Below are 25,090 nucleotides of genomic sequence, written 5' to 3' on the forward strand. Positions count from 1 at the left end.
TGCTGTGGTCCCAGATACATGTTCAGATGAGTGTGTTAGTGTGTGCTGTGGTCCGAGATACATGTTTAGATGAGTGTGTTAGTGTGTGCTGTGGTCCCAGATACATGTTCAGATGAGTGTGTTAGTGTGTGCTGTGGTCCCAGATACATGTTCAGATGAGTGTGTTAGTGTGTGCTGTGGTCCGAGATACATGTTTAGATGAGTGTGTTAGTGTGTGCAGTGGTCCCAGATACATGTTCAGATGAGTGTGTTAGTGTGTGCTGTGGTCCCAGATACATGTTCAGATGAGTGTGTTAGTGTGTGCTGTGGTCCCAGATACATGTTCAGATGAGTGTGTTAGTGTGTGCTGTGGTCCCAGACAGGGGCGATTTTAGGATCTGGTCTTTAGGGGTGCCCAGCCCCCAGTGCTCACAGAGGCACAATACCAAAGTATTGCGCAGGTACAGAGCAAGGTTTTTGCATAATATAATATTTTTAAAATGTGTTGAGCCAGGGGGTGCTGAGCAACTTCACGGTGGTGCTCTAGCACCATTAAAAATACCCTAGCCTCGCCCCTGGTCCCAGATACATGTTCAGATGAGTGTGTTAGTGTGAGTGCACTTCTGTTTTGCCCTGCTGGAATCACTGTAAATTACCAAGTGCCGAGGGTTGTGGGTAATCCTGCGTCACTATCTCTGAGGCAGGGGCCAGTTCACTGTGATCCAGTCTACACCACACTAACTTAAACACTTTCTCTGAATTTCTTTCTCACTGCAGCAAACAGAGCTAGGCTGAGAGAGACGACCTTTCTGGTTATTGACAGGAAATAAATTCCTTTTCGATTAGTTAGCTTTGGGAGACCTGAACCAGTCGATGCAATTAAACGTGCAGCGCTGTCGATATGCTCTGAACTCCTGCCGAGAAATCCATCGATGAAACAGAGAGTTAAGGGGGAGGGAGAGAGAGAGGAAGAGATGGAGTGAGGGAGTGGAAGATGACCAGAGAGTGAAGGGGGAGGGAGAGAGAGAGAGGAAGAGATGGAGGGAGGGAGAGGAAGATGACCAGAGAGTGAAGGGGGAGGGAGAGAGAGAGAGGAAGAGATGGAGGGAGGGAGAGGAAGATGACCAGAGAGTGAAGGGGGAGGGAGAGAGAGAGGAAGAGATGGAGTGAAGGAGTGGAAGATGACCAGAGAGTGAAGGGGGAGGGAGAGAGAGAGAGGAAGAGATGGAGGGAGGGAGAGGAAGATGACCAGAGAGTGAAGGGGGAGGGAGAGAGAGAGGAAGAGATGGAGTGAAGGAGTGGAAGATGACCAGAGAGTGAAGGGGGAGGGAGAGAGAGAGAGGAAGAGATGGAGGGAGGGAGAGGAAGATGACCAGAGAGTGAAGGGGGAGGGAGAGAGAGAGGAAGAGATGGAGGGAGGGAGAGGAAGATGACCAGAGAGTGAAGGGGGAGGGAGAGAGAGAGAGGAAGAGATGGAGTGAGGGAGAGGAAGATGACCAGAGAGTGAAGGGGGAGGGAGAGAGAGAGGAAGAGATGGAGTGAGGGAGAGGAAGATGACCAGAGAGTGAAGGGGGAGGGAGAGAGAGAGGAAGAGATGGAGTGAAGGAGAGGAAGATGACCAGAGAGAAAGATCACTAGACACAAGAAGACAACACAGGTGCTTTATTTGTTACTGTTTTGTGCTGTTTTACTAACAGCAACCATCATTGTTTATGAACTTGTGAAAGCTTTGCAATTATGAACAAAGGTTACAAGAATTATAAATCTTGAAACACATTTTAACCAATATAAATCCTTCAGTCCTTTATAGCAAATAAATTGACTCTGTTTCCCTTATGTCAAAGATAGTGTTAAAGAGTAAATGATTCTCAGCCTGTGTGTGTGTGTGTGTTAGTGTGTGTGTTAGTGTGTGTTTGGCCCAGTCTCAAGCACTGCACATTAACGCAGCAGGGTTGAGTCTTTATGGCTCTCTTGGCCACTGTTCAATGATGTGAGCAAACAAGGCAGAGGTCAGAGGTCAGTCAGAGTGGGGACTAGTGGAGCAGGGCCAGGACTAGAGGGACAGAGAGAGAGAGAGAGAGAGAGAGAGAGAGAGAGAGAGGGAGGGAGTGAGAGAGAGAGAGAGAGAGAGAGAGAGAGACTCGATGTCTGTTAAATGCTCACTGTAAAAACATGTCCTTTTTTTACCCTGTCCAGGGACATTTATAGCGGTCTGTCTGAAATAAAAAGCAGCTTCATTCTCATTTGTCTTTTCCTGGTTTGATTGAACAGTTTGGAAACACGGCAGTTTTAAATGGGCGTTTCCAGGCTCGGATGGAGAAGCCTTTTTGTGTACAGCGTTGTCAAGTAAAAGCTGATGAAATTCAACGACACCCCTGGACAAGGTCCGATTGGAGCTGTATCCCTTTGCTCAGCGTACACGCCAACACGTTGGAGTTTCCTGGGCTACTGGCTCGCCCGCCTTACCCCCCACCCCCAACCGTCACCCCCCCCACCATCACCCCCCCCCCCCCACCCCCAACCTTCACCCCCCCCACCGTCACACCCCCCCCCCCCCCCAACCTTCACCCCCCCCCACCCCCAACCTTCACCCCCCCCCCCCCCCCCCCCCCCCCCCCCCCACCGTCACACACCCCCCCCCCCAACCATCACACCTGCTGGCCGTTTTGCCCGATCCGTGCTCAGGGCTCAGTTCTCAGGGCTCAGTGCTCAGGGCTCAGTGCTCAGGGCTCAGTGCTCAGGGCTCAGTTCTCAGGGCTCAGTGCTCAAGGCTCAGTGCTCAGTTCTCAGGGCTCAGTTCTCAGGGCTCATTTCCCACAGTGCATCAGGCTCTAGTTCAGGGTTATTGGGTAAATCCAGGCCAGCCTGTGTCACTGTGGCCATAGGCAACATCCTCACACAACGCCTGCAGCGTTTCTGCCAGGGCACGATCTAATCAGCAGAAAAGCCTCTTTTATCGTCTCTATGACAGCATGTTTGCACTGTGAGTAAATAAAAAAAAAGAAGAGTGTTATTAGTGGGGCGCAGATCGTGGGGGAACGTGGTCCTGCAGTGTGATAGAGGTAATTCATTCTGGACATATTTGATTCTGCCTGAGATGATAAGGGTTGGCTTTGTTACCTCACTACAGAAATGATACGGTTAGTCCTCATTCGTCAGTTTCCAGTGGGAGACGTCCGAACAGCTAAGCTCCGCCTCCTGTAATGAAAAGGGTGAGAAAACATGGAGATATTGAGGTAAAGGGAGAACACTGGAAAGAAGAAAGAATGACAGGAGAGAGAGAGAGAGAGAGAGAGAGAGAGAGAGAGAGAGAGAGAGAGAGAGAGAGAGAGAGAGACAAGGGGAGAGAGAGAGAAGGGGAGATGGAGAGAGAGAGAATGGGAGAGGGAGAGAGAGAAGGGGAGAGGGAGAGAGAGAGAGAGAAGGGGAGGAGAGAGAGAGAAGGGGAGGAGAGAGAGAGAAGGGGAGAGGGAGAGAGAGAGAGAGAAGGGGAGGAGAGAGAGAGAAGGGGAGAAGAGAGAGAGAAGGGGAGAGGGAGAGAGAGAGAGAAGGGGAGGAGAGAGAGAGAAGGGGAGGGGGGAGAGGGGGGTTTAGGCACAAAGGAAGTGGAGTGATAATGTGGTCGTGTTCTGGGTGTGTGGACCTAGCTGTGTGGGTGTGGCATGTCTGCTAGGTACACACCTCACACACACCTCACACACACCTCACACACCTCACACACACACCTCACACACCTCACACACACACCTCACACACCTCACACACACTTCACACACACCTCACACACACACCTCACACACACCTCACACACACACACACACACACACCTCACACACCTCAAACACACCTCACACACACACCTCACACACACACCACACACACACACACACACACACACACACACACACACACACACACACACTTCACACACCTCCCATAGTTAAATCTATTAAGAGTTAATACTGTTTTAGGCCTTGTAAAGAATTATGCATGTGCATGTATGAGTGTGTGTTTGTGTGTGTGTATACATAATTGTGGTGCGTCGAGTGAATTTATCTAATGTGAGTATACACATGTGTTTGTGTGTACATATATGTGTATTGTTAGTGTTTTGTGTGAATATGTAGATGTGTATGTATGTGTGTGTGTGTGTGTGTGTGTGTGGTGTTGTCCCTGGTGTGTGTGTGTGTGTGTGTGTGTGTGTGTGTGCGCGCGCGTGTGTGTGTTGTTGGCCCTGGTGTGTGTGTGTGTGTTTGTGTGTGTGTGCGTGCGTGCCTGCGTGTGTGTTTGCGTGCGTGCGTGCGTGAGTGTGTGTGTGTGTGTGTGTGTGTGTGTGTGTGTGTGTGTGTGTGTGTGTGTGTGTGTGTGTGTGTGTGCGTGCGTGCATGTGTGTGTGTGTGTGTGTGTGTCCCTGGTGTGTGTGTGTGTGTGTGTGTGTGTGTGTGTCCCTGGTGTGTGTGTGTGTGTGTGTGTGTGTGTGTCCCTGGTGTGTGTGTGTGTGTGTGTGTGTGTGTGTGTGTGTGTGTGTGTGTGTGTGTGTGTGTGTGTGTGTGTGTGTGTGTCCCTGGTGTGGCCTTGGCTCTATACGCTGACACTGCAGTGTCGAGCACGGCCAGCTGGGCGTCTCTCACAAATGACCTCATTCATCCTGGGCCTCTCACACCATTACACCCTGTGGCCTCATATCAGTGGCACATACATGCACTAACACCTGATCAATACAGCAGCGGATGGGCTGCAGCCTCAATCGCTGGCTGAGTCTGGAGGTGCGGAGCTGTTATAGATCTGTGGTGTCAGTGCAGTATATGGTAACCTCACACTGACAGAAGATGCCTTTGCATTCTTTAGGGGAGTGATGTGTGTGTGTGGTGTGTATGATGATGTGTGTGCGTGCGTGGTGTGTGTGTGGGGCTGTAGGAGACATATTGAGTGTGTCTGTCTCTTGAGCACATGTTTGTATACTAGGTTGAGTCTGTTGATAGCTTTGCTTGTAAGTGTAACTATATTAGTATACACTGTACAAAAGTCTTGATGTTTGTCTGCAAAGGAGCCTAACAGAAATATGCAGTAGACGGTGTGCTGTGAGGGACATGTGCTAATGTCATTTAATTTAATCACATAAGAACATTATGATTTAGTACATTAACAGAAAAACTGTGAATTAGGTTGATCAGTGATTCGGTTCAGTGATTCATTTGTAATCATGTCCTTGTTTGTGTGTAACCGGCGTCAGAGGAATGTGTAGAGACAGAAAGTACTATGTTATATCTGTCATGTGTGATCTTAGTTTGTCAGTCGGTAGCTTTGCGAAAAGACACAATTTTCTCTTTTTCACATATCTGAATGATCCGATGCCAACACTGACCCCGCCCTCCCTGACCACGCCCTCACTGACCACACCCTCCCTGACCACGCCCTCACTGACCCCACCCTCACTGACCACGCCCTCACTGACCACGCCCTCACTGACCCCACCCTCACTGACCACGCCCTCACTGACCACGCCCTCACTGACCACGCCCCCACTGGCCACGCCCCCACTGGTCCCGCCCTCCTGCAGTGCGGCTGGTTGTGGTTTCGGACTGCCGTGTGAGGTCCTGGGAGGGCAGCGGGTGTCGGCTCTGTGCAGGTGCACACGCTCCCGTCTTCAACCAGGGCTAATTGGGATTGGCTGGAAGAGTCTGGCGCGAGTGGGCAGGAAGGGGCGGGGCCTGGGGTGGGGGGCGAATACGAGAGAGGCAGTGGGCCATGATAACAAAGGCAGAAGCCACTAGTCAGAAACAAAGCACCACTGTCGGTGTCTTCAATCTTCTTTGAGCGCCACCATAATCAAATACATGTTAAGATTAAAGTTCTTGATTAAAATCTTTTACAATAAAGGTTTTTTTTTCACCCCCTCCTCTGGTTCATTATTCTCATGCATGAATGGTGTTCATTACACAGATGGAGAGAAGAAAGAGAGAGAGAGAAAGAGAAAGAGTGAGAGAGAGAGTCAGGCACTGATGAGGAAGTCTGTAATCAATCTTAATGGCTCTTTACTGCTCCAAGGTTCATTATGAATATCAAGCAAATACAATGAACTATCTCTCTCCCCTTCATATCGATCGCCCTGCAAATTTACATACATTTGGACCGGGCTGCTCCGTGCACACAGCAGAACCACATGGCGTAATAACGCACTTTGTTAACCACTAAACATAACGGCACTTGTGAGAACACTTTCTGTTTATTATTACCCCTGCACTCGTGTTGCTAGAGCAGCAGGCGCACGCACGCACGCACGCTCGCACGCTCGCACGCACGCACGCACGCACGCCTTCCTGTTTAGCACTGTGCTGGCGAGGGGAAGTGTGTGTCAGTTGGTGTGTGTCACTGTCATGTTGGGTGGTGTGTAAACACACAGTGTGTGCAGTGTGGTGTGTAAATATGGGGAAGCGGGCCGGAGACACAGCAAAACAAAATCCTCCTGGTTCTGGTGTTTTCAGGGCTGCACCCTGAGCGTCTCACACATGTTCACACACACACTCACACATGTTCACTCTCACACATGTTCACTCACACACTCACACACATGTTCACTCACACACTCACACATGTTCACTCTCACACATGTTCACTCACACACTCTCACACATGTTCACTCACACACATGTTTACTCACACACATGTTCACTCACACACTCTCACACATGTTCACTCACACACACTCACACATGTTCACTCTCACACATGTTCACTCACACACATGTTTACTCACACACATGTTCACTCACACACTAACACTGTCACTCACACACACTCACACATGTTCACTCTCACACATGTTCACTCACACTCTCACACATGTTTACTCACACACATGTTCACTCACACACTCTCACACATGTTCACTCACACTCTCACACATGTTCACTCTCACACATGTTCACTCACACACTCTCACACATGTTCACTCACACACATGTTCACTCACACTCTCACACATGTTCACTCTCACACATGTTCACTCACACTCTCACACATGTTCACTCACACACATGTTCACTCACACACTCTCACACATGTTCACTCACACATGTTCACTCACACACTCACACATGTTCACTCACACACACACATGTTCACGTCACACTCACACGTTCACTCACACACATTCACTCTCTGAGACTCACCTCTGCTGTCATGGGTCACCTAGGGTGTGACTGCGGTACTGCGGTTCATGCTGTCTCTTCTGTATCTGCATGGGCTATGAAATGGAACAGTTCTGTCCTTGTCCAGGCCCACTACAGGTCTGGTACTTTTACAGTTCAGTTCTGGTCCCTCGATACAGGTGTGGCTCAGTCCTGGTTCAGTTGAATGTCACATGGCTGAATGCATAAATATCTTGATGATTAGCCTGTGATTTGAACCACACATTCGATTAATAATCCTCACTTGCATGAAACCAATTTAAATGCTAGAACCATGTCCCTAATGTCCCTACCTGCCTCACTTATCTTGTCTCCTGTGGTCTGTCCTCTGTCCTCCCTCTTTCCTGTGGTCTGTCCTCTGTCCTCCCTCTCTCCGGTGGTCTGCAGGTCTCAGTATTCGCGGGGCCCAGGAGGAAGACCCCCCGGACCCACAGCTCATGCGCCTGGACAACATGTTGCTGGCGGAGGGCGTGGCCGGGCCGGAGAAGGGCGGAGCCTCGGCGGGCCGCTGCAGCTGCAGCCGCTGCCTCCGGGAGCCCCACCGACAACTCCATCGAACACTCGGACTACCGCGCCAAGCTCTCGCAGATACGACAAATCTACCACACCGAGCTGGAGAAATACGAGCAGGTCTGAGCCCGTCCACCAGCCAGACACGAGCAGACAGCCGCCGTCGACCTGTGGCCGCGGTTCAGGGGTGTACGGCGGAAACCTGAGGCGGCCTGTCCCTGGCTCAGTGCATCCATATGGAAGCGGTTGGAGTCACGTAGACCAGACGGTTTGAACTCCAGACGGAGTCCTGTAGCCCGCTCAGGGTGTTCACTCCCGTTGGCTATTAACACACGTGTCTATTGAGTATATTATTGGGTGGAGCATAGCACCACCTACTCTTCCGGAGGAAGAAGTGTCATAGAGCGAGCAAGGCTGAGCAAGCGTCTCCACCCCTGCTGGTGTGTATCATCATCAGCTCTGACGGAGAGTAAGCAGCAGTGATTCATTTTCAGGTGGAAGGCTGAACTCTGCTGACCCTCTCACGGCAGCTTTCCCGACACACTGCTTTATTAATATTGAGCGGACGCTTTTACTTCCCGCACGGAGACGGTGGTGGTGGGGCTCATGGCGGAGGGCTGGCCGCTCCACTCAAGCCACCACTATCGATTCCTTTAATAGAGCTGACATTCATTTTTTTTTATTCCCCACTTTATTTATTTAGGAACTTAATGAATACTTGATGACTGGTGATTGAATGCTCTTCAATATCAGACTCATGGCCTAGAGGAGACGTAGACCTTCTCTGTCACTGGGCTAAATTTGCATAGATAAATATCTAATTATTATACAAAAATTTTTTTTTGCAGACCTCATCCAAAATAACACTCGGATTTCAGTAAGAGCGGAAGTGCTTTAAGGGAGAAAGCTGCATTTGAAATGCAAGTAAATGTCGGTGTGGCGTGTGTTCAACACAGGAGGCCCAGTCTCTGAAAGCCAATATAACAGGAACCCAAAGAAAAGGCTTAGAAAGGCACTGGGGGACATGCATCTAATTCACTCCCAGCATCAGACAGCAGCGGGGGCCTACACCCTTCTGCCCAGTGTGACTGCATCTTTCTTAAGGGTGTTTCCCATTTTAATTATCTAAATGTAAATACTTAACGAATTTTACTCAGAGTAATGAGCTAAAGTGTGCACTACCTAAATGAGTTATTCTAATTAATCATGGATGAACTACTGGTTTAACGAAAAAGCCGTTTAAATTCTCTGGGTACTGGGTATGTGCCAAATTGCAAATCGGCATTTGCATTCATAGATGACTTCACCTATTAGCGCTCAGCCACACTACAGACGGCAGGAAGTTTGGGCTGCTCTGCTTTTAAGAGTGGCTGCTTTGAACTCCATTCAAAACCCACTGATTGCAGCTTAAAAGAGGCAGAGATGAGTGCAGTGAACATGATAGGGTCTCCACTGCATAACGGTGTCGGGTGGTATCACTGTCAGTATGCTTACTGGAAGACGTTATGGCACTTCTAGCATGGCCATTAATTAAGGTTGCACTGTAATTTAGGAATTGAATTACAGCATGCAGGAACCAAATTACGGGAGCCATTCCTGAGAAGTATGGAAATTGACTTGAGAAGTAAACAGCTTTCCGCCTGGTACTTAAAAGATTCGTCAAACTGATTAAAGACAAATCCCTGAGTTAGTTTTGCAGCGGAGACCAAACTTTCCGACGCCTCATGCTTCATGCCCGTCCACCCACACACACACACACACACACACACACACACACACACACACACACACACACACACACACACACACACTCACACACACACATACACACACACACATACACACACACACTCATACACACACACACACACACACTCACACACACACACACACACACACACACACACACACTCACACACACACACACACACACTCACACCCACACAGACCCACACACACACACACACAGACGTTCTCCACGGTGACGGTGTGACCTGATCCGCAGGCATGTAACGAGTTCACCACCCACGTGATGAACCTGCTGCGGGAGCAGTCACGCACACGCCCCATCTCGCCCAAGGAGATTGAGCGCATGGTCAGCATCATCCACCGCAAGTTCAGCTCCATCCAGATGCAGCTGAAACAGAGCACGTGTGAGGCCGTCATGATCCTGAGGTCCCGCTTCCTCGACGCCAGGTCGGCCTGTGTGTGGGTCTGTGTGTGTGTGTGTGTGTGTGTGTGTGTGGGTCTGTGTGTGAGGTCGTGTGTATGTGTGTGTGTGTGTGTGTGTGTGTGTCTGTGTGTGGGTTTGTGTGTGTGTGTGTGTGGGTCTGTGTGTGAGGTCGTGTGTATGTGTGTGTGTGTGTGTGGGTCTGTGTGTGTGTGTGGGTCTGTGTGTGGGTTTGTGTGTGTGTGTCTGTGTGTGAGGTTGTGTGTATGTGGGTGTGTGTGTGTGTGCGTGTGTGCATTTGTCAAGTCAAATGTATTTATATACACATTTGTGTGTGTGATGCTCATTGTGTGTTTATTATGTTTTGGGTTAAATGGATAACCATTACAAAAGAAAAATCCATATTATTATTATTATTATTATTATTATTATTATTATTATTATTATTATTATTATTATTATTGCAGGTATTTATTTTATGCATAGCTGTTAGCTGTTATTGAATTAGTCATTTCAGCTTTGATTTAAGCATTTGAATCCTGGAGCTCATTTAACCATACAATGTAGTACAGTGTGACACAGTGTAATACAGTGTGATGCCAGGTGATACGGGGTGATACAGTGTGATACACAGTGATACAGTGTGATACAGTGTGATACAGGGTGATAAAGGCTGATACAGTGTGATACGGGGTGATACAGTGTAATACAGGGTGATATAGGGTGATTCAGTGTGATACAGGGTGATACAGTGTGATACGGGGTGAGACAGTGTGATGCAGGGTGATACAGGATGATATGGGGTGATACAGTGTTATACAGGGTGATATAGGGTAATGCAGGGTGATACGGGGTGATACAGGGTGATATAGGGTGATGCAGGGTGATACAGTGTGATACACAGTGATATAGGGTGATGCAGGGTGATATGGGGTGATATAGTGTGATACACAGTGATATAGGGTGATGCAGGGTGATATGGGGTGATATAGTGTGATACAGGGTGATACAGTGTGATACACAGTGATATAGGGTGATGCAGGGTGATACAGTGTGATACAGGTTGATACAGTGTGATACAGGGTGATTCAGTGTGATACACGGTGATACGGGGTGATACAGGGTGATAAAGTGTGATACAGGTTGATACAGGGTGATTCAGTGTTATACAGGGTGATACAGTGTGGTACAGGGTGATACAGTGTGATACAGGGTGATATAGTGTGATACAGGGTGATACAGTGTGATACAGAGTGATATAGGGTGATACATGGTGATACAGGGTGATACAGGGTGATACAGTGTGATACAGGGTGATACACCCCATGATACAGGGTGATACAGTGTGATACCGGGTGATACAGTGTGATACATTTTGATACAGGGTGATACAGGGTGAAACGAAGTGATACAGTGTGATACGGGGTGATACAGTGTGATGCAGTGTGATACGGGGTGAGACAGTGTGATGCAGTGTGATACAGGGTGATACGGGGTGAGACAGTGTGATGCAGGGTGATATGGGGTGATGTAGGGTGATACAGTGTGATACAGGGTGATACCGGGTGATACCGGGTGATACAGTGTGATACACAGTGATATAGGGTGATGCAGGGTGATACAGTGTGATACAGGGTGATACAGTGTGATACGGGTTGAGACAGTGTGATACAGGGTGATACAGGTTGATACAGTGTGATACAGGGTGATTCAGTGTGATACAGGGTGATACAGTGTGATACAGTGTGATATGGGGTGAGACAATGTGATACAGTGTGATATAGGGTGATGCCAGGTGATACAGTGTGATATGGGGTGAGACAGTGTGATACAGTGTGATATAGGGTGATGCCAGGTGATACAGTGTGATACACAGTGATATAGGGTGATGCAGGGTGATACAGGGTGATATAGTGTGATACAGTGTCATACCGGGTGATACAGTGTGATACAGGGTGATACAGTGTGATACGATGATACGGGTGATACAGTGTGATACAGGGTGATACAGTGTGATACAGGGTGAGACAGTGTGATGCAGGGTGATATGGGGGGATACAGGGTGATACAGGTTGATACAGTGTGATACAGGGTGATTCAGTGTGATACAGGGTGATACAGGGTGATATGGGGTGAGACAATGTGATACAGTGTGATATAGGGTGATGCCAGGTGATACAGTGTGATATGGGGTGAGACAGTGTGATATAGGGTGATGCAGGGTGATACAGGGTGATATAGTGTGATACAGTGTGATACGGATGATACGGGGTGATACAGTGTGATACAGGGTGATACAGTGTGATACAGGGTGATACAGGGTGAGACAGTGTGATGCAGGTGATATGGGGGGGATGGGTGATACAGGGTGATACAGGTTGATACAGTGTGATACAGGGTGATTCAGTGTGATACAGGGTGATATGGGGTGAGACAATGTGATATAGGGTGATGCCAGGTGATACAGGGTGATACAGTGTGATACACAGTGATATAGGGTGATGCAGGGTGATACAGGGTGATATAGTGTGATACAGTGTGATACCGGGTGATACAGTGTGACACACAGTGATATAGGGTGATGCAGGGTGATACAGTGTGATGCAGGGTGATACAGTGTGATACAGGTTGATACAGGGTGATACAGTGTGATATAGGGTGATGCAGGGTGATACGGGGTGATACAGTGTGATACGGGTGATACTGGGTGATACAGTGTGATACAGAGTGATACAGTGTGATACAGGGTGAGACAGTGGGATGCAGGGTGATATGGGGGGATACCGGGTGATACAGGTTGATACAGTGATACAGGCTGATGCAGTGTGATACAGTGTGATACAGGGTGATACAGGTTGATACAGTGTGATACAGGGTGATTCAGTGTGATACAGGGTGATACAGTGTGATACAGTGTGATATGGGGTGAGACAATGTGATACAGTGTGATATAGGGTGATGCCAGGTGATACCGTGTGATATGGGGTGAGACAGTGTGATACAGTGTGATATAGGGTGATGCCAGGTGATACAGGGTGATACAGTGTGATACACAGTGATATAGGGTGATGCAGGGTGATACAGGGTGATATAGTGTGATACAGTATGATACAGGGTGATACGGGTTGATACAGTGTGATACAGGGTGATGCAGGGTGATACAGTGTGATGCAGGGTGATACAGTGTGATACAGGTTGATACAGGGTGATACAATGTGATATAGGGTGATGCAGGGTGATACGGGGTGATACAGGGTGATACAGGGTGATACAGTGTGATACGGGGTGATACAGTGTGATACAGGGTGATACAGTGTGATACAGGGTGGAGACAGTGTGATGCAGCGTGATATGGGGGGATACAGGGTGATACAGGGTGATACAGGTTGATACAGTGTGATACAGGGTGATTCAGTGTGATACAGGGTGATACAGGGTGATACAGGGTGATGCAGTGTGATACAGTGTGATACAGGGTGATGCAGTGTGATACAGTGTGATACAGGGTGATACAGGTTGATACAGGGTGATACAGGGTGATGCAGTGTGATACAGTGTGATACAGGGTGATACAGGGGGATACAGGGTGATACAGGGTGATTCAGTGTGATACAGGGTGATACAGGTGATGCAGTGTGATACAGTGTGATACAGGGTTTGGTCCAGCCTGCTACTTGGCCGGAAACAGAAGTTCCCTCTATAATCCTCCATTAGCGTCCATGGCTGCTGTAGAGCACAACACTGGCCCACAGCCCACGGCTCCCCACAGCCCCACGGCTCCCCACAGCCCTGCCACGCCCAGCACCTGAAAGCACTTCAGACTTCTGCAGCAAGGGAATGAAGTCATTTGTGTTCGGTGGGTAGCAGGTCATCAGCAGGTGGTCCTGATTACAGTAATCACAAACAGTTGGTGCTAGAGGTCTGGAGAGAGAGAGAGAGAGAGAGAGAGAGAGAGAGAGAGAGAGAGAGAGAGAGAGAGAGAGAGAGAGAGAGAGAGAGAGAGAGAGAGAGAGAGAGAGAGAGAGAGAGAGAGAGAGAGAGAGAGAATAAGTGCAGTACAGGGTTGAAGGGAGCTCTCAAAAGAAGCAGCAGCAGAAGTCTTTGGTGCTGGCATGGAAGACATTAAACAAGCCAAAAGTGGAAGGCAGTACTTTGAGAGCAGTAGGCCTGTAACAGGGGGTGTAGGGTTGGGGGGGGGGGGGTAGAGGAGGGTTACAGGGGGTAGTAGAGAGGGGTTTGGTCTGAGGACTATGGGATGGGTAGGAAGCAGCGGGTGGAGCGACAGTCACAGTCAGCTACGTGCTGCTCCATCAACCCAGACCGTCGTACTTGAGAACCAGTGCTCAACTGGGCATGCTCTGATTCCTCAGATGTCCCTGGATACATCCCCACCTGGGCTACAGCGAGGGTAGAGAACCCCCTCCTCATAGAGAGAGGGGGGGGGAGAGGGAGGGAGAGAGGGAGGGAAGGAAGCTTGTTTAGATTAAACAGAGAGAGGGAGAAATAGAGAAAGAGAAAGAAGAGAGGGAGGGAGGGAGGCAGTTGGGGGAGGGGGGCTGTCTGGACTAAACACTGCACATTACACGCTTGGGCTGGAGATTGTCCATGGAACTAACTGAGTTTGTGGTTGTTAGTCTGTGAATGTGTGTGTGTGTATCTGTGTGTGTCTGTGTGAATGTGTGTGTGTATCTGTGTGTGTCTGTGTGAATGTGTGTGTGTGTGTCTGTGTGAATGTGTGTGTGTGTGTATCTGTGTGTGTCTGTGTGAATGTGTGTGTGTATCTGTGTGTGTCTGTGTGAATGTGTGTGTGTATCTGTGTGTGTCTGTGTGCATGTGTGTGTGAGTGTGTTCAAACGAGTTTCCTCCCAGCTGAATAAGTCCAGCACTCTCTTTCATGGAGCTCCTGTCCCCTCATTGTCCTGTCCTGTCCCCAAATGTCCCCTAGCACAATCCGCCATGTCTCTGCTGTGCGCCCCTAATCCCCTCTCTCCCCCCCCCCCACCCCAGACGGAAGAGACGGAACTTCAGCAAGCAGGCCACGGAGATCCTGAACGAGTATTTCTACTCCCACCTCAGCAACCCCTACCCCAGCGAGGAGGCCAAGGAGGAACTGGCCAAGAAGTGCAGCATCACCGTGTCCCAGGTGAGCCCGGCCTCCGCGCCCCCCCCAGCCAAACACACCGGCCCTCCCTCATTAAGAAGGCCAAGAGACTTTAGAGCCTGAACAGAACCCACTCAAACCCAGTGCTCTCATTAGGTAAATATATGTAAAACAGATCTACAGCACCACTGCTACAACAGTACTGTCAATGAATAGCAACAGCGCTTATGAACGCTTAGCGCTGAATGGGGACTGATTCTCCGCTAGGCTGGCATGTGTTGAGAGTGTGAGTGTAAGAATGGACCCCAGACTAGCGTACTCCTCCGCACCATGTCCTGTGTTCACTCCTCCCTGACCTCCACACACACCTGCTGGGTGCTCTTACGCCCACGGAGCCGTGAGGCGGGAGCCCTGGGCCCTTCCTGGGCCCTGGCCACGGGCCGCCGTTCGCTCCGCACACGTTAGCCTTGGCGTAACCGCGCGAGTGTCTGCCGGTACATGTGGGGAGACAAGACGCGGTGGTGGGTGGGTTTAAAAAACAAAAAACAAGAAAAAGCACCATCAGAGTGATTTTTCCCATCTGAAGGCAGTAGTGTCCCCTCACCCGTTTCCCCACAGACAAAAAAATTCTCTTAGTACACGAAGCCACAGGCGTGGTCTTTTTTTATGTGTGATGTTAGCCCACAGGTCTCAGTATACACCACTGGAATTCTCTGTGATATGTAAATGTCTCTATTTTTTTCTGTGGGGAGGGCTTGTGAGGGGCTGTTGGGAGTCAGATACTGTAAAAGCCGTTCTTTTTTGCCTTCAGGGGGTGGGAACCACCATCACAGTGGCACAGGTATGTCCTGACTTCTCCTGCTCCACTCTTGTTCTGGTCTCTCCTCCTCCTTCTTTCATCCCCCCCCCCCACCCCAACTCCCTCTGTGTGTGATCACTGACACCACTGAATGCATACAGATGTAATCACCGGCCCTGCCGTAACCAGCCACGTAGCTGCACTGATGGTCTGCTCCACACCGACGCTCGGCTCCTTTACGCTCAGGAAAAGCTGTCAGTGCAGTCTGAGAGACACACGAGCGGATGACCCATTAGCACAAACAGCCTGTCATTTCGTCATAAACTTACTGCTATTTCCACCCTAGCAGAGTAGCGTCTCGCAGGGTCCTGTTTCATGTGCCACGTCCTGTCCTTTGTCACATTTGTGAGAGGAAGTACCTGTGTCTAAATTCCATTAGAATATAGCAAAAAGGCAAGCCGACTACTTGAGTTTGATATTATTTAGACAACACGCTCGATTGTTTTATGTCACTGTGTCTCTGGTTCATGGGAACTTTCACACTCTGTGTTTGTGTTTTAATGGCTGTTCTTACATGGGTTTGTGTGCTGAAGGACTCACGCCCTTTAAAGGCCTTCATTAACTCGGTTACCATAGAAACAAGCCAGCCAATCAAAGTGCAGTAGGAATTAAGGGGGTTCGCACAAAACTCTGTTGAAGAGCCCTCACTAGGTTCCACTTAAAGTGACCTAGAAGCATTTAGCAGACATCAGCTGTCCAGCATTTCAAGGGGATTTAATACAGAAAAGAAGGCAAAGTACTTTCATATCAAAACTTCTTTCAAATCAAATCAGTCTAATATATACTTGGCATAGAATGACCATGAAACTATCAAGGTTGGTGCACACAGCGTTGCCTGTACTTGTGACGGTTTTGGTTTGCTAACCCACTCATGTATTTTGCCTAAAATATTTAAAAACCTAATGGAGAAACGTCAGTGTATTACACAGTAATAACGTGAACACCTGATCTTGAACCAGTAACGTGGCAGGATAGAGTATCTACATTTTGATTGTGTGTTTATGAAGCAGGAGTGTTGAAGTTCACATGCTGGTTGTTTTCACAGACCCCCCTGTGTCCATGGCAAGGCTAAATTAGGCACGCAGAGCAAAATCCCTGCTTGGCAATTCATGCTGGTTGTTATTGTGGTGAGTGGATGTAAGAGGCACCTCTCCCAGTCTGACAGTGGTTTACATTGGTCTACAGAGGTGTCCTCAGAGTCCAGGGTGTGGCTACATGTTCAACCCCCACAGCTGTGTGGAAGGACCCTGGTGTGCACATGTGCCATGACCATGGTGTTTGAGGCGTGTGCGGGCAGGGGGCGGAGCAGGGGGCGGAGCAAGGCGGGCGAGCAGGTGCGTTGTTAGGATGCGTCCACAGGGATAAACGAGTGGATGAAGACTGTAAACATGGAGGCCAAAACTGACCCATGTGGCTTCTACCACTTCACTTCCTCTGTGCGCATTTAGCTAAGCACACGTTAATGTGTCAGTTCAATCCTTTATCAACAACATCTGGGGTTTTGCTCCGAGAGTTTTGCTTATTTGCTTCAACTCCTTCAAGAAGAAGCATTCTGAACCTGATGGTATGTAAACCAAGAGAAAATCAGGTCTTTTTTCCCAGCGGCCCTGTCAGTGTGTGGAGGCGTGGAGCTGAGCGGGGTAGAGGTGTTGAATAATGCACCAGAAACACACAGCTCCTCCTTTCTGGTGGGCCAGGGAAGCAGCCCCAGTGTGGGGTGTAGACATACAGACATGCTACATCAGTGGAGCACTCTCCTGACACCAGCACAGCCCATCCGGGCTGGCGGGGCGCACGGCACCGCGTGAGCGGGTGGAGCAGGTGGAGCGGGTGGAGGGCTCCCGCCCAAAGGTGTGTGTGGGGTGTAGAACACTTGGCTAGTGTGGGTTAGTGTTTTAGAGAGAGAGCTGAACTTAAGCACGCACACACACACACACACATACACACGCACACACACACACACACACACACACACACACACACACACACACACACACACACACACACACACACACACACACACACACACACACAAACTCTGACATGCTGAGATTAAGAAAAGGCATGCCCGATCCATTCATAGAGAAACGTGAAGGCTACTCACTGCTGGTCACTGGTATAAGACATGTAATTTTAGTCAGTTGCTTACAGAGTTTTTAGGTTTTTAACATTTCACTACAACCAACCAAAGCCATATGGAAGTTCTGCTATTATAATAAATGTACTGAGCTGTGCAGTTACATGAGAGCATAATGATGTATTCACCAGAGCAGAGACTAGCTGTCAGTCAGCAGAACTGACTTCTACATCTTTAAATGGCTGCATTCATAACCCTCCACCCAACCAAAAACACGTTTTAGAGAATGTGTGTTCACTTAGTGTAAGGAAATACGTTATGTATATCTCGGCATCTGTTTCCTGCTTTCTCATTTCTTGCTGTGGTATCAGCTCTGTTAGTTTATCTGTGATTACTTCATGTTTTTTTGCTAAACTAAGCAAGAGATGCTGAACCACATATATTTTGGAGCAAGATGGTTTAAACTTTTAAACTCTGTTTTTAAACAGAGGAGCATTGGTTGGACTGGACTATTCCCAGTTATTGTAGACACATTCCCGATGTGCTGGTCCCTTCCAGCACACCATTAGCACGCCATACGGTGAACGTTGCGTCCCACAGATGGATGAACATTTTCATGCGGAACCCTTTAGGTGAAAGATTTGCACGCAAATACAAATCGCAGATACACTTATGTTGTTGAAGTAATATGTGAATTACTGTTCTGTTTAGCCTGAAGCCTGTTTATGCGCCCCATCCTCCTGGTTTAAGGCTTAAAGGCTACTTGTATATTTCCTCCCGCTGCCCTTAAACGCTGCTCTCTAAGCAGGTTAGCTGAAAAGGATGATGGCTGGGGCTTTCATTGCTTCCAATTAAACCTTGCTTGTTAGTTTAACCTCTAGGTAAACCCATCAAACAATTGATGTCAAGGCGAAAGGCTGGAACCGCTGGTGGCTTTGGCCGAGCGGTCATTAATTTTAATTGCCTAGATATTAAAGATTTAGAAGCGGCGTGACATGGTGGGCCAGGACTGATCTGATGTCATGTAAATTCGCCAGCTCTGGCGTAGCAAAGACGCTCAAGCCGCAGATATTAAAATGGAAGCACGGAGGTGGAAATTAAATAAAGCTTCATTAAAGGGCCCCGGCTCTCCGCCTGGGCCGGCTAGCGCGGGCTACGGCGGGTGAGATCGCCACAGCGACAGGCCACCGTAATTTATAGCGCTATTAAGAAACACCCCCTAATCTCTTTATTATTTTGCAATTATTGCAACGCGAGCACTCCTGCTTCTGAGCCCCCCTGCGTGACCTAGATCTTATTGTTTCCAGTATACTATGTTTCTGTATTGCAATAATTAATGCATGAGGTAGAGTGATCGGGGCTGTTCGGAGGAGCAGGAGGAGAACGGGACGTCTCTTCTTGTATGTAAGAATGTGCAGTAAACCTAACGTATAATTTATTCATGAATAGCTTTTAATGTAATCAGCAGATGTTCACCAAATGCGTGTTGAACGCTGGACGTTCTATACATTCAGATTTAAACCCACGTTTTATTACACTCCTTCTCTTCCACTTTCCGAAACAGAATCTGTTAACAGCTGTAAAAGTGCGGGACGGTCGGGGGCAGATTAGCGCTTAGCCATCACCTCTCCAGACGTGGATAAATTTGGTCCCCCGCCGAGCAGACGCTCAGTCAGGCTGCTGCCGACGCTGCCCCGGGCGGCCGCGCTCCCGCCTCTGACGCCACGCAACATCCAGGGCGGCGCTGAGCACGATGTTGCCACCAGACGGGCAGCCCCCGGTGTGTCGGTTTTTGTCTGGAGACAAACAGAGAGCTTGTCACGCTCTAATCCGCAGTAGCTCGCAAGCCCTGTCTGCTAATCGCTTAATTACACCGCGTGCCCAGTGGATCCTGCCGCGAGAGGCTGGGGACCGCCCGCTTGATATACCCGAACGTGACATCTTGAAGCCATCACACTGCTCAGTGCTCCGTGCCTGGTCTGCCTTGACGTCTGACACGCCTCCCTCCCCATCCCCCGCCCCCTTCTTCTTCTTCTACTCTTTCCCCCAGGTATCCAACTGGTTTGGAAACAAAAGGATTCGCTACAAGAAGAACATCGGCAAGTTCCAGGAGGAGGCGAACCTGTACGCTGCCAAGACGGCCGTGAACGCCGCGCACGCCGTAGCGGCCGCCGTGCAGAACAGCCAGACCAACTCGCCCACCACGCCCAACTCCGGTACGCACCACCGCACCACCCAGCGCTTGTACCCCACCCCTCACCTCCACCCCTCACCTCCACCCCGTCCCAGATCCCCTCGCCCACGGGCCACGCTGTCTGGTTGCCGTGACAGCGAGCACTCCCAGCTTGGGGGATAAACCCCGCTCTGCCTCCCAGACCGTACATGCTGAGATACACATGTGACGGGATGTGCAAGTCAAGCAGACGAACAGAAACTATAGGGGTGTGTGTGTGTGTGTGTGCATGGGTATGTAAGTGTGTGCATGCTGTTGTGTGTGTGTGTGTGTGTGTGTGTGTGTGTGATTGCATACGTATGTGGTTGTGTGCAGTTTTTGGGCGTGTGAACTACAAACTAAATGTGTCTTTGGTGAAGAGAGAAAAAGACGTCCTGTTCTTCCCCTCCTCTTCCTCCTGTGCATAACAGTGTGTCCCCCCCACTGTGAATTAATGAAACTCTCTAGCTTCGAGCATGTTACGCTCTAAAAAAGAAAAAAAGAACATTAATGAATATTTGATTAGTAGCATGATGCAGCGTATACCACTGACACTAAGAAAAAAATAGAACCATATTAAGCAAAAGATATGACTGTGTTATGGGCATGGCTAAAGCCCTAAGGGATTGTGGGTAAGAGATTTAAAGGGGTTCCTTTTTCTTACACCCAGGATTCCAGATGAAAGATGAAGAATTTCAGCTGGATTCTGCAGAGAACAAAAACACTCTATTAACCAACATGTTTACTGGTACTGGCCTTTTCCATCAGCGTCTCTGTCCTTACTGTCATTGGCACGTGGTTCCTCACCAGCTAGTCCATTAGCAGGGAGGTGAAGTCGTGCAGAGCACAGGCTGCCAGCCCCATACCCAGTCTGTGTGTCATCTGACCTCTTTTCTTTTGCCTACAGTAATTCCCACTTCTATCTTTTCAGTTCTTTTCTCCCTTTGCCACACTCTAGTTGCTTGCTTTCTGGGCATCTGTGTGTATGTGTAGCGTGTGGTGTGTGTGTGTGTGTGTGTGTGTGTGTGTGTGTGTGTGTGTGTATTTTTCAGTGTTGTATGTGTCTTCTGTGCGCCTGTGCGTGCGTGTCTGTATAAATTCCTCTCTCTCTTCCTTGCTCTCTTTCGTTATTCAGCCACTTACATCTTTCCTTTCCAGGTTCGTCCGGTTCTTTTAACCTCCCAAACTCGGGGGACATGTACATGAGCATGCAGAGTCCGAATGGGGTTTCTTACCAAGGGCCACAAGTCGGAGCCAATGTGCAGTCACAGGTAGGCTCTACGCACAGGGCCGGGGGGCGGTGCGACAGACCACACCCCCTGTTAGCTCTCCAGCCATCCACAGCGCAGGCTCGTAAAAACCACCCCGCTTCACCCAGAACCCCACCGAACCGTGCTCCCCTCCACAAGTCCTCCTCGTTTCTGCGGTGGAACAATTATTGTTGATGACTGATGTCTGGCTATGGATGGATCATTTGAATAATCCCAAATTGCCCTCCAATGAATTACCGTTATCATAGCCCACAGTGGCCAATAGCGAAAGAGCCTCATTATTTGCAGTCTTTTAGTAAATTGATCTCACCCCTGGAACAGACCCCATTTCACAGTTGACGTTGCGAATGCATTTGGCTCTGACTTGAGCTCTTGGGTTGGTATTGGGTGTTTGTAACTGTACCTTCCGTTAAAACCTCTGTGTTCTCTCCTGTCTCTGTTTCATTGGTCTCGTGTCCCGTCATATTGATTATTCATCTCTAAGTTGATACAAATCATTTTCATCAGAAAATGAAAAATCTTGAATGGGAGATTTGTGGAGGATTTGATGAGCTGTGACAATCTCACTGCAGCTGAAGATTTTAAAACATCATTTCAGTAATACTGGCATATCACTGGAATTCATAAAGCTGCTCTGTCATCTGCAGTCTCTACACATGTATTAGTATTTTACATAAATAATAATCGTCTTTCTGTTGTAGAGCAGACGTGTTCAGGGCCAGTACAGCAGATCTCAGCCCTGAAGAGTTTAGCTTCACTAATCTAACATACCTGATTAAGTGGACCATGTGTGTTTAGATTAGTTCTGTAACTAAAGTCTGCAGTGCAGTAGATCACAGCGACCAGATTTGGGCTCCCATGTTGTATGATCAATATAATAATAACATTAGTATAATTTAGTCTGATAATAGTCTAATCCCGTATATAATACAGATGCGTGACTTTAATCTGTGCATGTTGTCAACTTCATTTTCTTCATTCAACATTGGACCCAACGTTGTCAGTTTAGTCCAGAGAGAACGCACCAATGGCCCAATCACACAGTTGTAAACAAACACAGACTCCTCCCACACTGGCACTCTGCCCCTCCCATCCAGTCAGTCTGTCAGTTGCCTGAGAGGTAGGTGATAAAACTGTAGAGGGCCCACTCTTCCTTCATCAGAACTGAGAAGTTCACTTCACACGATGACCCAAACTACTCAGAGGTCTTGGATATTTTAGGCCAGCAGGCTAAAGAGAGGATTTTGCAAAGACAGATCCAGTAGAACGGACTGTGCTCTTATGTTTATTATATTTGTCTGTGGACATTCCTCATTGTTATTCATGAATACATTGTCTAAGCAGGGGCCAAATAATGGTTTTTTATTTATTTCCATGAGGAAATATCCATCCCTATCTAGCTAACTGTGAATCGGTCCATTCATGCCTCATCTGTTTTCACATCATACCAGTTTAATGTGTTTTAGCACAAAGCTTTTTATTTTGTATCTTTTGCTGGTTTGTGTGTCATTGGGACACAGGAAGTTGACAGGCTTGACTTCCTGTCCTTTCCTTTGCAGGTGGATACCCTGCGCCATGTTATCAGTCAGACGGCAGGATACAATGATGCTCTGGGGGGGAACCTGTACAGTCCACATGGCTTGAACGTAAGTGAACACCTCCATTTACCACTGAAGATCACGTCATTCAGGTGAACATCTCCCTGGCCTCCCTTATGAGTGCTGGTTACTCTACTGTTCCTGCTGGAGGTCTTACTTACACACAGGAGGTGCAGACGCATGCACTACCCAAAGCTAGCGTGAGCCCTTTCTAGATGAGTGTGGATATTTGTGAGACACATGTTTTTGCTTTTTCATGTAAGTGAAAATACAGATGTTAGGTGGATATTTCCTGTCCACCCCCCAAGAGGAGAGATGATTTAATTTGAGTGTCCGAGGATGGGGTTTAGTACAGATGTAGACACTACAGACTTTATCTGCAGTGGCATTTAATTTAATAGAATATCCCTATAAAATATTCATTTGTGGGTGTGCACGCATGCATTAATATTCGTGTGTGTTTGTGGGAGCGTGGCCGCGCGGCCGGATATGATTTCATAGTGAAATAATCAAGCAGTCTAAGAACCAGAAGCAGAAAAGCTGAGAGCCAGCGTGAGCTTCAGGTGTGAGTTTTCAGCCTTTCACAGCTGAACACTACTGCTGTGGAGCTAGAGGCGGAGCTAGAGGTGGAGCTAGAGGCGGGGCTAGAGGCGGAGCTAGAGGTTGGCTCGCACCGGGGCGCCGAGACAGTCCAGCGGGATCCTGGCAGACGTTAAACATGTTTGTTGTTTGTGTAAAAATTTCATATGAGATGAAAAGGCTATTAGTGCCTATCTCTACCACTGTTTGGCTGTTTCAAAATGCTTCAAAGAATTTGCAATATCCTTATCAAGGTGATGTAATATGACTGTGTGATTGCCTGCAGCCTTCCGCAGACATGAAGTTTATCTTCCTTGATGAGGTTTGATGTGCTGTTTTTTCCTTCATACAGTCTGTAATCTGAAACCGCAAGGGTAAAGACTGAATTATGTGATAGATACAGACAGACAGAAAGACAGACAGCGAGATGATGTATTCAGTTGCTCCTTAAGACAGATCTTGAAGGTACAGGCCTTTCGTTAAGGCGAATTTTATGATTTGTTGATAAAATATTCTCAGTTAGCCTCGATTAGCATAAAAAAAAGATACAACAACCACCTCGGTGGGAACTTACGTATTTTGATGGATGATTAGGTAATTAATAAAGCAAAGCTGTCAAATCATATATGTGGTTTTTGATGAGCATTATGCTACATTTGCATGAATTAATGTTAAAGAATCCACATAAGTATTGCCAGAAGTGGAAATGTGTGTGTGGCTTTTCACAACAGAGGCCAGGCATCCATGACTAGTGTTGACCAGGCAGCATGTCAGTGTGGGTTTTACTGGGGCCGTAGTGGCCTGCAGCGCAGTAGATGAAGTGACAGGCTGTAGCAGCTGTGTTTTCACACACACACACACACACACACACACACACACACACACACACACACACACACACACACACACACACACACACACACACAATCTCTCTGTCTCTAGCTTTTGCACTCTGGTCCACTACTTGGATCAGACTCACTCTATCATCACTACCATGACAGAGAGACAGAGAGAGAGAGAGAGAGAGAGAGAGAGAGAGAGAGAGAGAGAGAGAGAGAGAGAGAGAGAGAGAGAGAGAGAGAGAGAGAGAGAGAGAGAGAGAGAGAGAGAGAGAGTATGCATTCACCACTCTCCTCCCAAAATCAGAACAACAGAGTTGGTGTTAGGTCATTTGCTTTCTCACTGGATTGATGAGAGTGAGATAGGGAGGGAGAGAGATACAGGCAGAGAGAGGTAGGGAGAGGGGGAAAGAAACACAGAGAAAAAGAGAGGAAGAGAGGGAGAGAGGGAGGATTCTGTGAGAGGTATGGAGACACAGAGAGAGAGTGAGACAGGGAGCGAGAGAGAAAGCATTGTGGCTGAATACTGAAGATATATGTCACTGGGTTGTGCAGACTTCCTCATAACGCTCCTGTTTCAGCCCAGACGCTGTGGCTGGGAAAGACCAGATCAATCTATTTATTGACCTGTTCCAGGAACTCAAAATCAGCAAAATCCTAATGCTGCCACCAAGAATGCCCACACACACACTCCCACTCACATGA

The 25,090-nt window shown here is 48.3% G+C and overlaps 1 protein-coding gene across 1 annotated transcript in view; it reads left to right on the top strand.

Annotated features, from left to right (window-relative positions):
* pbx3b (pre-B-cell leukemia homeobox 3b) overlaps nt 1-25,090 on the top strand; it is an 87,240-nt gene that overhangs the window by 58,945 nt on the left and 3,205 nt on the right. Inside the window, 9 exon segments of the mRNA XM_077002973.1 lie at nt 7,557-7,672; nt 7,674-7,799; nt 9,685-9,875; nt 14,857-14,992; nt 15,762-15,791; nt 19,937-20,102; nt 20,769-20,846; nt 21,257-21,369; nt 22,929-23,015. Coding sequence (XP_076859088.1) covers nt 7,557-7,672; nt 7,674-7,799; nt 9,685-9,875; nt 14,857-14,992; nt 15,762-15,791; nt 19,937-20,102; nt 20,769-20,846; nt 21,257-21,369; nt 22,929-23,015 — 1,043 coding nt within the window.

This window comes from Brachyhypopomus gauderio, chromosome 4 (genome assembly GCF_052324685.1).
Source record: "Brachyhypopomus gauderio isolate BG-103 chromosome 4, BGAUD_0.2, whole genome shotgun sequence".
Lineage (NCBI taxonomy): Eukaryota > Metazoa > Chordata > Actinopteri > Gymnotiformes > Hypopomidae > Brachyhypopomus > Brachyhypopomus gauderio.